Here is a 13,958-nt window from a genome sequence, read left to right as displayed (position 1 = left end):
TACCTGTATCCTGTAGTCACAATATAAACGTCACAGCTTACCCGTTCACTGTTATAAGCAAAATAAAGTTTTTATTTCTGAGTCTGCTCTTTCTATCATAAACTCAGTTCTAAGAGTTGTTCAGCATGGAAACAAGGCCATTCAGCCCATACGCCTAAATATACAATCCCAATTACCACATTAACTTCATTTTCCTCTCTGCCTCGTTCATTCAAATACTTGATTTAATGCCTCATAATTGTTATAGTACCTGCCTTCAACATCTCCTCTTACAGCTCATTCCTGATACCAATCACTCTGAAAGCAAAATGTTTACCCCTGAAATTACCTTTAAATCTCTTCCCTCTCTCCTTAAACTGATGACCTCTAGTTTTAGACATCTGTACCATGGGAAAAAAAATCTCTCACTGTCTCCCCTATGTATGCCTCTAGTAATTGTATATAGCTTTTCTCATCTCAGCCCTCTGGCATCTTTGCTCCAGAGATAAACAGAGTCAGCCTATCCAACCCCTGCTTATAACTCAAGCTCACCAAGACAGGCACTATCCTGTGATTCCTTTCTGCACCATCTCTACTTAGTCACATCTTTCCTGTAACAAATTGACCAGAGCTGCACACAAAACTCCAATCACAGCCTAATCAGCATTTTGTACAACTATAACATGACATCCTAACTGTTGACATCACTGCCTCAGCTAATGAAGCCAGTATGCCTTCTTCATCACCCTGGTTACATGTGTCACCCACCACTTTTGGAGAACTAGGTACTCATATTCCTAGGCCTCTCTATTCAACAACACTTCCCAAGGCCTTGTCATTCACTGTTTTACTTGCCAAATGCATCACTTTGCACTTCCATAAGCTAAATTCCATCTGCCATTCCTTTGCCCATTTTTCTAACTGATCAATATTGTGTTACTATCATAGACAACCTTCTTTATTATCCACTGTACCATCAATTTGTTATTATGCACAGACTTACTGATCTACATAGGAAACAGCAGATGCCGGAATCATAAACAACATATAATATGCTGAAGGAACTCAGCAGGTCAGGCAGCATCTATGGAGGTAGGTGGACCATCAACATTTCAGATCGGGACTTCTTCATCTGGATCAGTCCGGATGACAAATCTTGACTGAAATGTCAACTATCTACAAACGTACCTCCCTCCATGGATTCTGCCTGGCCTGCTGAGTTCCCCCAGTGCTTGGTGTGTCAATCTGCCTACATTCTCAACTAAATTATTACCATATATGACAAAACAACAGATGCCAGCACAGATCCCTGCACCATACTGGCACAAATCTCCAATCCGAAAATCAACTAAATCAATTTTGTATCCAATTGACTAGCACGTACTTTCTACACCAGCCTACCAAGCATGTCTTTGTCAAAGGACCTGCTTAAGTCCACATGCACAACATTTATTGTCTTGCCCTCATTCGTCCTCTTGGTATATTCTTCAAAAAACTCAATCAAATTCATGAGATGTCATTTCCCATGCACAAAGGCAGTAACAAATAATGTTTAAATCCTTCAAATTAGGTTTGTGTATTTGTACATTACAATCCTTAAACTCAGCAAAACAAAATTAGGAATACATTAGGGAAAATTGATTTGATTGACTTTGGCATCACTGAGTCATGGCTGAAAGAAGATCATAGTTGGGAATTTAACATCTAAGAATACACATTGTATCAAAAGGACAGGTAGGCAGGCAGAGAGGGTGGGGTGGCTCAGTTGGCAAAAAATGAAATCAAATCCTTAGAGGTGACATAGGATTGGAAGATGCAGGATCTTTGTGGGCAGAATTAAGAAGCTGCAAGGGTAAAATGACCTTGCTGGGAGTTAAATACAGCCTCTGAACAGTAGCTAGGATGTTTGGTACAAATTACAACGGGAGATAGGAAAGGTATGTAAAAAGGGCAATGTTGTAATTGTAATGGGGGGCTTCAATATGCAGGTAGATTGGGAAAATCAGGTTGGTGCTGGATTCCAAAAGAAAGAATTTGTAGAATACCTATAAGATGGCATTTTAAAAGCAGCTTGTAGTTAAACCCACTAAGGAAAAGGTAATACTAAATTGGGTGTTGTGTAATGAACCAAATTTAATTAGTGAGCTTAAGATAAAGGAACCCTTAGGAAGCAGTGATCATAATATGATAGAATTCACCCTGCAATTTGAGAGAGACAGAGGAGCTACATGATTTACATAATACTACAATACTACCCAGTAATATTACAGTGGAGTAAAGGGAATTACAGAGGCATGAGATAGGAGCTGGCCAAAGTTGATTGGAAGGGGACACAAGCAGGGATGATAGCAGACAACAATGGCTTGAGTTTTGGGGAGCAATTTGGAAGGCACAGGATAGATACATCCCAAAGAGAAGTATTCTAAAGGAAGGATGAGGCAACTGTGGCTGACAAGGGAAGTCAAAGACAGCATAAAATGAAAAGTGAGGGTATATAATAAGACCATAATATATAGGTGCAGAATTAGGCCATTTGGCCCATCAAGTCTGTTCCACCACTTCATGATGGCTGATCCGATTTTCCTCTCAGCCCCAATCTCCTGCCTTTTCCCTGTATCCCTTCATGCCCTGAACAATCAAGAATCTATCAACTTCTGCCTTAAATATACATAAAGACTTGGCCTCCACAACTGCCTGTGGCAAAGAATTCCACAGATTCACCACCCTCTGGCTAAAGAAATTCCTCCTCATCTCCATTCTAAAAGGACACCCCTCTATTATGAGGCTGTGTCCTCTGGTCTTAGACTCTCCCACCATAGGAAACATACTCTCCACATCCATTCTATCAATCCCCTTCACCATTTGATAGGTTTCAATGAGGTCACCCCTCTTTCTTCTGAATTCTAGTGAATAGAGGCTCAGAGGCATGAGAAGTACTTCATATGACAAGCCTTTCGATCCTGGAATCATTTTTGTCAACCTCCTTTGAACCCTCTCCAGTTTCAGCAAATCCTTTCTAAGATAAAGGGCTTAAACCTGCTCACAATACTCCAAGTATTCAGAAGCTTCATGAAGTCTCAACATTACATCCCTGCTTTTACATTCTAATCCTCTGGAAATGAATGCTAACATCACATTTGCCTTTCTCACCACAGACTCAACCTGCAAATTAACCTTAGGGAACCTGCACAAGGACTCCCAAGTCTCCTTGCAACTCAGTTTTTTCTGTTTTCTTTCTATTTAGAAAATAGTCAATCCTTTCATTTCTTCTACTAAAGTCGATGGCCAGACACTTATAACCATATAACAACTACAGCACAGAAACAGGCCATCTCAGCCCTTCTAGTCTGTGCTGAACGCTTACTCTCACCTAATCCCACTGACCCGCACTCAGCCCATAACCCTCCATTCCTTTCCTGTCCATATACCTATCCAATTTTGCTTTAAATGACAATACTAAACCTGCCTCTACCACTTCTACTGGAAGCTCATTCCACACAGCTACCACTCTCTGAGTAAAGAAATTCCCCCTCGTGTTACCCTTAACCTTTTGCCCCCTAAGTCTCAACTCTTGTCCTCTTGTTTGACTCTCCATCTACTCTCAATGGAAAAAGCCTATCCACGTCAACTCTATCTACCCCCGTCATAATTTTAAATACCTCTATCAAGTCCCCCTCAACCTTCTACGCTCCAAAGAATAAAGGCCTAACTTGTTCACTCTTTCCCTGTAACTTAGGTGCTGAAACCCAGGTAACATTCTAGTAAATCTTCTCTGTACTCTCTCTATTTTGTTGATATCTTTCCTATAATTCGGTGACCAGAACTGTGCACAATACACTTACACAATACACAATAAACTGTACACTTCTCTGGCACTGTATTCCATCTGCTATTTCTTTGCCATTCTTCTAATCTGTCTAAGTCTTTCTGTCGCCTCTCTACTTACTCAAAACTATCAGCCCCTCTAGCTATCTTCATATTGTAAGCAAACTTTGCAACAAAGCCATCAGTTCTATCATCCAAATCATTGACATACAATGTAAAAGAATTGGCCCAACACAGACCCCTGAGGAACTCCCCTAGTCCCTAGCAGCCAGTCAGGAAAGGATCCCTTTATTCCCTCTCTTCGCCTCCAACCAATCAGCCGCTACTTTATCCATGCTAGAATCTTTCATGCAATACTATGGGCTTGTAACTTATTAAGTAGCCTCATGTATGGCACATTGTCAAAGGCCTTCTGAAAATCCAAGTACACAAAATCAAAATGCTTGTTACTTCTTCAAAGAGTTTCAACAGATATGTCAGGCAAGATTTTCCCTTGAGGAAACCATGGAAACTATGGCCTGCTTTTTCAGGTGCCTCCAAGAACCCTGCGACCTCATCCTTAATAATCGACTCCAACATCTTCCCAAACACTTTCAGACTAACTGGCCTATAGTTTCCTTTCTTCAGTCTCTCTCCCTTCTTGAAGACAGAAGTGACATTTGCAATATTCTAGTCTTCCAGAAGCATTCCAGAATCTAGTGATTCTTAAAAGATCATTACTGATGTCTCCATGATCTCTTCAGTCACCTCTTTCAGAACATTGGGGTGCATTCCATCTGGTCCAGATGACTTATCTACTTTCAGACCTTTCAGTTTCCCAAGAACCTTCTCTCTAGTTATGGTAACTTCACACACATCATGCCCCTGACACCTGGAACTTCCACCATACTGCTGGTGTCTTCCACAGCAAAGACTAATGCATTCAGCCTCCTGAATGAACCGGAGATCATCCAGTTCCAGCTCCAGCTCCTTAATGCGGCTTGTTAGAAGCTACAGCTGGATGCACTTTTCGCAGTTGTAGTGGTCAGGGATACTGGCGGTCTCCCTGCCTTCCCACACCCCGCAAGAGGAGCATTGCATTATCCTGCCTGTTATCTCTACTTAGCTGAGCAGATATAAAGAAAAGGAAAAAACTTGAGCTTTTTTTTCCCCCTGAGTGAAGCTTCTCTTCATTGAAGCCTCGAAGAGCTAACACCTTAACATCACCACTCTGACTCTGTCCACTCAGATGACAGTCACTGCACTTGCCTCTGCCTTCCTTTAATTTGCTCTTACTAATTAATCCGATATACCAATTGGCAGCTGGTCAAAGCTCTATTACACTGCTGTGAACTGCTCCTGCCTTTTATCCTCAGTCAATAGGCCTGATTGAAATTCCTTCCTCTCCAAACTTCTAATGTCCAGACTAGCTCCTGGTCAAAGTAAAAATTAGTGAGAAGTTGGAGGATTGGGAAGCTTTCAAAAACCAACAAGAGGCAACTAAATCATAAGGAGAGAAAATATGAAATATGAACATAAGCTAACCAATAATATAAAAGAATATACAAACATTTTTTTCAGATATATGTATAAAGAGTAAAAGAGAGGCGAATGTGGATATCAGATTGTTGGAAAATGAAAATGGAGTAGTCACCAGGGACAAGGAAATGGCAGATGAATTTAAGAAGTATTTTGCATCATTCTTCACTGTGGAAGACAGTAACAGTATGCCAGAAATTCGAAAGTGTCAGGGGGCAGAAATGAGTATAGTTGTGATTACTAAGGAGAAGGTGCTGCAAGGTCTGAAAGTAGATAAGTCACCTGGATCAGATGGACTACATCCCAGCATTCTGAAAGAGGTAGCTGAAAAACTTGTGGAGGCATTGGTAGAGATCTTTCAAGAATCCCTAGATTTTGGAATGGTTCCAGAGAACTGAAATTTTGTAAATGTCACACCTCTCTTTAAGAAGTGAGAAAGGCAGAGAAAAGGGAATTATAGGCCAGTTAGCCTGTCTTCAATGGTTGGGAAGATGTTAGAGTTCATTATTAAAAATGAAATTTCAGGGTACTTGGAGGCACTTGATAAATATGCCAAAGTCAGCATGGTTTACTTAAGGGGAAATCATGCCTGACAAATCTGTTAGAATTCTTTGAGGAAATAACAGGCAGGATAGACAAAGGAGAGTCAATTGATTTTGTTTATTTGAATTTTCAGTAGGCCTTTGATAAGGTGTTGCAAATGAGGCTGCTTAACAAGGTAAGAGCCCATGGTAATACAGGAAAGATACTAGCATGGATAGAAGATTGGCTGACTGGCAGGAAGCAAGGAGTGGGAATAAAGGGTTGGATGCTGGTGACTAGTGGTGTTCCACAGGGGTCAGTGTTGGGATCATTTCTTTTCATATTATATATGTTATATAATGTGAAAAATACAGATCGTTCACAGTCTGACTGCAGAAATTCTAATGGTTCGACATCTGACTCACTAAATGATGTTTCAAGATTCAAGATTTTTTTATTGTCATTCTTTCATACATGTGTAAAAGAGAACAAAATGATTGCCACTCTGGATTTGATGCAGCTTTAAAAAACACTAGTCATAAAGAACACAATTAAACAAAAAGTTTGCCACTCTTTCTGGAAACTTAACTAGACAGGTTCCTGTGAACTCTTTTGATTCACTGTGTCCTCAGTGTCCATGCTCCCTTTCTACTTAGAGGTTGTCTCCAAGTAACAAACTGGTTCCATTTTTACAGACATTCTTCTCTATTTACACTACACACTGCATCCGCAAAGGAAAAAACATTATGAAGGACCCCATGCACCCTTCATACAATCTCTTCTCCCTCCTGCTGTCTGGGAAAAGGCTCCGAAGCATTCGGGCTCTTACGACCAGACTATATAACAGTTTCTTCCCCCAAGCTATCAGACTCCTCAATACCCGAAGCCTGGACTGACACCTTGCCCTACTGTCCTGTTTATTATTTATTGTAATGCCAGAACTGTTTTTGTGCACTTTATGCAGTCCTGTGTAGGTCTGTAGTCTAGTATAGCTTTCTCTGTGTTTTTTTTTATTACGTAGTTCAGTCTAGTTTTTGTACTGTGTCATGTAAACCATGGTCCTGAAAAACGTTGTCTCATTTTTACTATGCACTGTACCAGCAGTTATGGTCGAAATGACAATAAAAGTTGACTTGACTTGATTTTGTCCATAAATCAGAAAAAAATGTAAAAATCACTTCATATGGTAACCATACCTCCAAGGTATTGTAAGGAATGGCATGAGAAATACATAATGCTGATAAGAACGCACAAATAGTGAAAATGAAGAGAGATCAAAGGAACTAGCTCTACTGTTTTTTTGGAATAAACAAGTGAGATTGTTCTTGTGTATGGGTGTCTGTAACCTGGAGATGGTCTGGGGCTGGGAAATGTATTATCATATTGTGTAACATCTAAAAAACAGGGTCAATGAAGGGATGAGTGCAAATAGGGGCTTGATGATCGGTGTGGATTCAGAGGGGCCATTTCTATGCTGACTCTATAACTTTTAAAATATGCAGAGAAGCCTCCAGTAATATCATCTGAGCTCCACTATTTTTACTCCAGGCTTGAACAAAACCTAAGGGATCTAGATCCAAGCCTTTAACTGGCCCACCAGGGTGTACATTTTTAATGTTCTCTTGACCAAAAGGAACAGGAGTGCCTCCCTGCCTGTGGCTTCCTCCCCTCTCCCAAATTATCAAAAAGATCATTCCAATGAATTTCTGTAGACACCCTCTAAGGCTCCCAAATTTAACTGCTGGAGAAGCAACCACACCACCTCTCCAGGATGGAACACAGATACTCAATGGCCAGAAATAATAATCAACACTTGTATTTCAAGGTGCCAAAAGTTCCTTACCTGGAGCTAGAAATTGACACCATCGCCTGAGCTACAAGCTACTTTGCTATGGCAAATTACTGCTTATTGATCTCAGGGTGCTCTGCAGAGATAGCAGTGAGATTAGTTAAAGGGCAGGCCACATTACACACTGATGCTACCTCAGTATCATGCATTTCATCTTGTCCAGCTTACCATTTGAATAACTGATCGAAAATAATTCTTCTGCAACAAGAAATCTGTTTTTTCTTAGTAAAATGCATTTTCTGTTTACTATCTGGAAAATAGACTTACTTTAGTTTGTTTTTATTGTCCTCAGCTCATTTCGCACAATGAAAAGAACCTACAGCAGCACAGAAAACACAAGAAAACCCAAATCTCTTGCTGCCAACTGGACCTGCAACTAGATACTCGAAAAGAAATACAGACTAGGCCTCGGTGTGGGCACACTTACCCTGTTCAGGCACCAGAGCAATTCCAGGGAATGGGGTGTATCAAACTGTTGTCTTCTATTCTGAGACAGTATGGTTTGGTGGTTCACAATTCAGAATGATATACATGCAAAACAAGTTTGTATTTTGGTGCAATGTTTTGTGAAATGAAGACAACTACCTTTTTCCTGTAGGGTTTATGTATGCAGCAATAAGTCTTGTTCATTGTCTAATCTTTATATATTGAATACATGTCCAAGTCAGATTTCAAATGAATAAGAACTCATTTATTAGCAATTAGTTATTTATTAATAACTAATAAACATCAGGTAGATGTCTACCTGCTTGAAGCCCAAATTGAATCATTCATCGTCTATGTTTTAAAAGTTATTTTTAAGTTAAAAAAATCTTATTGACTATGAAGATAGAAAGTATGTTACTATGCTTTATAGTTGGCATTAAGTGTGGTGATAAAATTGGAACTTTTTCCATTACAAACAATGCTGTTTTGCACAGTACTGACTTTATGTAAAATGTTTACATCTTTTTCTTGAATGCCCTGTTTGTAGGGCCTACAAACTATAGAAATTATCTTAAAATATTATATTTTTTCAAGCACTGATTGTATAATAATGACCTAACAATCATAAAAACACTTAGACCAAGTTAATAAACAGTCAGCTCATAATTTTGTGTGTTTTGTAATTAGAAAAATAAAGCATATTTGATCAACTCTACAGATGAATGGTGCAAGTCATTTTGTTTGGCAAATACTCTTTGCAATAATATAGTTATGAGCCTAATACTGAAAGCAAAACCTAACATCATGAATGGCTGTGATGCTTCTCTCCCAGATGCTCGCTTTTAAAGGAGAACAAAGCTACAGCTATGAGGATCCCTGCAACACCCACTGACCCTGAGATCTCCGTCTTGGAGGCCAACATCAGGCTGCCTTTCAAGAGGGTGAACCCTCACAAGGCAACAGACCTCAATGGATAGGGCTCTGAAAACCTGTGCCAACCAACTAGCAGGGGTGTTCAAAGACATTTTCAATCTCTTGTTGCTACAGTCGGGAGTTCCCACCTGCTTCAAAAGGGCAATAGTTAAACTAGTGCCCAAGAAGACCAGGGAGAGATGCCTTAATGACTTTCACATAGTACCACTCACATCTACGATGATGGAGTGCTTTGAGAGGTTGGTCATAGCTAGAGTTAACTCCTGTCTCAGCAAGAACCTGGATCCATTGCAATATGCCTATCGCACAATAGGTCTACAGCAGATGTGATCTCTTGGCTCTTCACCCGGCCTTGGATCACCTGAACAATACAAATATTGATGCTTTTTATTGGCTGCGGCTCAGCATTTAACACAATAATTCCTACAATTCTGATCGAAAAGCTCCAGCAACCAGACCTCTGTACCTCTCTCTGCAACTAGATCCTTGACTTCCTAACCAAAAGACCACAGTCTGCGCAGATCAGAAATAACATCTCCACCTCACTGACAATCAACACTGGTGCACCTCAGGGATGTGTGCTTGGTCCACTGCTCTACTCTCTCTACACTCATGACTATATGGCCAGGCGCAGCTCAAATGGCATCTATAACTTTGCTGATGATACAGCCATTGTTGGCAGAATTTCAGATGGTGACGAGAAGGGTGTACAAGAGCAAGGTATATCAGCTAGTTGAGTGGTGTCACAGCAACTACCTTACACTCAGAAAACCACCAAAGAACCACACAAGTCCTCATAGAGGGATCAGAAGTGGAAAGAGTGAGTAATTTCAAGTTCCTGAATATCAATATCTCTAAGGATCTATCCTGAGCCAAACATATTGATGCAGCTACACAGAAGGCATAATAGCAGCTATATTTCATTAGGAGTTTGAGGAGATTTGGTTTGTCACCAATAACACAAATTTCTATAGATGTACCGTGAAGAGCGTTCTATAACTGGTTGAATCGTCATCTGGTGTGGGTGGGGTAGGGGTGGATATTGCACCGAAATAAGCTGCAGAGAGCTGTAAACTTCGTCAGCTTCATCATGGGCAACAGACTCCATACTATCCAGGACATCTTCAAGGAGCGATGCCTCAGAAAGATGGTGCCCATCATTAAGGACCCCCCATCACCCAGGTCATGCCTTGTTCTCATTGTTACCATCAGGGAGGAGGTACAGAAGGCTGAAAGCACACACTCAATGATTCAGGAACAGCTTCTTTTCCTCTGGATGAACATTGAACCCATGAACAATGCCTCAATACTTTTTTAATTCTTAAATTTTTTAACTATATATGTATTTACTGTAATTCACATTTTTTCTATTATTATGTATCGCATTGTACTGCTACCACAAAGACAACAAATTACACGACATATGCCAGTGATATTAAACCTGATACTGATTCTGAAAGCCACCTTCACATATCTTTATGTTCTGTATCAAAAGCAGTAACTTAACATTTCTACTGTTCTCCTTGTATATGGATGTATCACTTTATAATGCAAATAGAAAATATATAGAATATCATGGGGAGATAGGATAGGGTAGCATGAAATAAATGTAACAATAGTCAAAGAAAATAGTCTTTTGACATAGGAAAGAGCTAGCAAGACAAAACTGCACAAATGAAAGATCACAGAGGTTGAAAGATACAGACCATTACTCTAAACCTGGGAGATGAGGTCTGATTGTGTTTATGGCAGATAAATAAAGGTTATTCTGGAAAATGCGGTTGTTCGATTTTGGTGAAAACTTCACACCACTGTTTTTCCTGAAGGGAGAGACCAGAATAGACAACCCCATGAATTGTAACCATCTCTTCTTATTCACATATAAAAGAGAATAGGAGGTATGATATTTACTTTGTCTGCCTTAATTATGTTTTGTAGATGGTGTGGTGACTTAAAATTCAGCTTGTTAACTTACTCCACTGCTTGCTTTTTTCAGCCATACAACTGTGATTCTTTTATCTTCAAGAACTTCTAGATCAAAGAAAGATCTTATGCCACAATTGTAAATGATTAAAAAGACCAAATCCTCAGGCAGTTCAACAACTCTACTGGTTGTTGAAGCTTTTAAGTATTTTCCTTTACTTTCATGAAGCTAATCAACTGAGGCCAATTATTTGAATCTAAAGTGGATAGGATGATAAAAACTTGATTTAACCAGCTCAGTGTACCTTGAAACTTAACTAGGAGCCCATTTACTCTGATGTCACTGCAACTCTCCTAAAGCATTTTTAGTGAACTGTTATGCCTTTGTCACTGCCAATTTGGCATCAAAATGAAATGCATCAACTTTGATATTAGTAGAGAGAATACATGGATGTAATTGAATAACATTTAGGCAACCAACGGCCACATACAAACACATATGTACACTTATAATGCATAGAAGGCCGCACAGCAATGCAGTGATGCTGGAGCAGGCTAGAGCAGCCAGTCACACAGCCTACCAGTTCATTGTCTCTTGACATTACAAGTCAGATTCACATTGGAGGTAAGATATGAAGACTGCCTTCTTACAATGCATTCAGGACCGTCAAATTTGCCATGTTTGGTATACATATTTATTAAGACATCACCTTGAAGTGAGCAATATATTAGAAGACACTTAAGATTTGTCAGTTCTATGTACCATGGACCTCCAATAGACCTAACTGGGCAATCAAGCTTACTTATTAAAATGTCAAATGTATTTCTATTTGATGAGTGGATTATTTTTATTGGGGTTAAATTGCAAACTGATGATGGCAGGGAAAGGAGACATGATCTGTTTTGAGTGGCAGATGATATACTAAAAATAATGCTCTTATTCCAATTGCTGAATCTGTTGTAAATTGAATGTAACTTTCCTTGAAAGTTATGAGGAAATAAATAGAAAATCCCTGAAAACTGAATATAGCTTGTAATTATTCTGCAGCACTATTAGGAAATAAAGTTGTATTGCTTACCACATCATACCTAGGTTTAAGTTTAAAGGAACACCAAAAACAAGCAGCACTTCAGTTTAAAGGGAGTAGAGAAATCAGAGTCCTGGTGAGTAGACGGTGTACAATGGAAACCTTGACACCTGGTGAGTGGATGAGCATTGTGAAAACCCTGAGACCTGGAGGGCGGACAGAGAGTGTGCAGACCCTGAGACCTGGTGGGTGGACAGAGAGTGTGCAGACCCTGAGACCTGGTGGGCGGACAGAGAGTGTGCAGACCGAGACCTGGAGGGCGGACAGAGAGTGTGAAAACCCTGAGACCTGGTGGGCAGACAGAGAGAGTGCAGACCCTGAGACCTGGTGGGCGGACAGAGAGTGTGAAAACCCTGAGACCTGGTGGGTGGACAGAGAGTGTGCAGACCCTGAGACCTGGTGGGCGGACAGAGAGTGTGCAGACCGAGACCTGGAGGGCGGACAGAGAGTGTGAAAACCCTGAGACCTGGTGGGCAGACAGAGAGAGTGCAGACCCTGAGACCTGGTGGGCGGACAGAGAGTGTGAAAACCCTGAGACCTGGAGGGCGGACAGAGAGTGTGCAGACCCTGAGACCTGGTGGGTGGACAGAGAGTGTGAAAACCCTGAGACCTGGTGGGTGGACAGAGAGTGTGCAGACCCTGAGACCTGGTGGGCGGACAGAGAGTGTGCAGACCGAGACCTGGAGGGCGGACAGAGAGTGTGAAAACCCTGAGACCTGGTGGGCAGACAGAGAGAGTGCAGACCCTGAGACCTGGTGGGCGGACAGAGAGTGTGAAAACCCTGAGACCTGGAGGGCGGACAGAGAGTGTGCAGACCCTGAGACCTGGTGGGTGGACAGAGAGTGTGCAGACCCTGAGACCTGGTGGGCGGACAGAGAGTGTGCAGACCGAGACCTGGAGGGCGGACAGAGAGTGTGAAAACCCTGAGACCTGGTGGGCAGACAGAGAGAGTGCAGACCCTGAGACCTGGTGGGCGGACAGAGAGTGTGAAAACCCTGAGACCTGGTGGGTGGACAGAGAGAGTGCAGACCCTGAGACCTGGTGGGTGGACAGAGAGTGTGCAGACCCTGAGACCTGGAGGGTGGACAGAGAGTGTGAAAACCCTGAGACCTGGTGGGCGGACAGAGAGTGTGAAAACCCTGAGACCTGGTGGGTGGACAGAGAGTGTGAAAACCCTGAGACCTGGTGGGCGGACAGAGAGTGTGAAAACCCTGAGACCTGGAGGGCGGACAGAGAGTGTGCAGACCCTGAGACCTGGTGGGCGGACAGAGAGTGTGCAGACCGAGACCTGGTGGGTGGACAGAGAGTGTGCAGACCCTGAGACCTGGTGGGCGGACAGAGAGTGTGCAGACCCTGAGACCTGGAGGGCGGACAGAGAGAGTGCAGACCCTGAGACCTGGAGGGTGGACAGAGAGAGTGCAGACCCTGAGACCTGGAGGGTGGACAGAGAGAGTGCAGACCCTGAGACCTGGTGGGCGGACAGAGAGTGTGAAAACCCTGAGACCTGGAGGGTGGACAGAGAGAGTGCAGACCCTGAGACCTGGAGGGTGGACAGAGAGAGTGCAGACCCTGAGACCTGGTGGGCGGACAGAGAGTGTGAAAACCCTGAGACCTGGAGGGCGGACAGAGAGTGTGAAAACCCTGAGACCTGGAGGGTGGACAGAGAGAGTGCAGACCCTGAGACCTGGAGGGTGGACAGAGAGAGTGCAGACCCTGAGACCTGGTGGGCGGACAGAGAGTGTGCAGACCCTGAGACCTGGTGGGCGGACAGAGAGTGTGCAGACCCTGAGACCTGGTGGGTGGACAGAGAGTGTGAAAACCCTGAGACCTGGTGGGTGGACAGAGAGTGTGAAAACCCTGAGACCTGGAGGGCGGACAGAGAGAGTGCAGACCCT

The 13,958-nt window shown here is 42.3% G+C and overlaps 1 protein-coding gene across 1 annotated transcript in view; it reads left to right on the top strand.

The window, feature by feature from the left end:
• The window catches only part of pmfbp1 (polyamine modulated factor 1 binding protein 1), a 649,032-nt gene extending 640,214 nt beyond the window's left edge, over window positions 1-8,818 (top strand). Inside the window, exon 41 of the mRNA XM_073070291.1 lies at window positions 7,986-8,818. Within this exon, the coding sequence (XP_072926392.1) occupies window positions 7,986-8,073 (88 nt within the window). The 3' untranslated portion in view covers window positions 8,074-8,818. The remainder of the gene's footprint in view (window positions 1-7,985) is intronic.
• The last annotated feature ends 5,140 nt before the right edge of the window (window positions 8,819-13,958 follow it).

Source organism: Hemitrygon akajei, chromosome 17 (genome assembly GCF_048418815.1).
Source record: "Hemitrygon akajei chromosome 17, sHemAka1.3, whole genome shotgun sequence".
Lineage (NCBI taxonomy): Eukaryota > Metazoa > Chordata > Chondrichthyes > Myliobatiformes > Dasyatidae > Hemitrygon > Hemitrygon akajei.
Note: the sequence above shows the minus strand (reverse complement) of the source record. Positions and strands in the feature narration are given on the sequence as shown.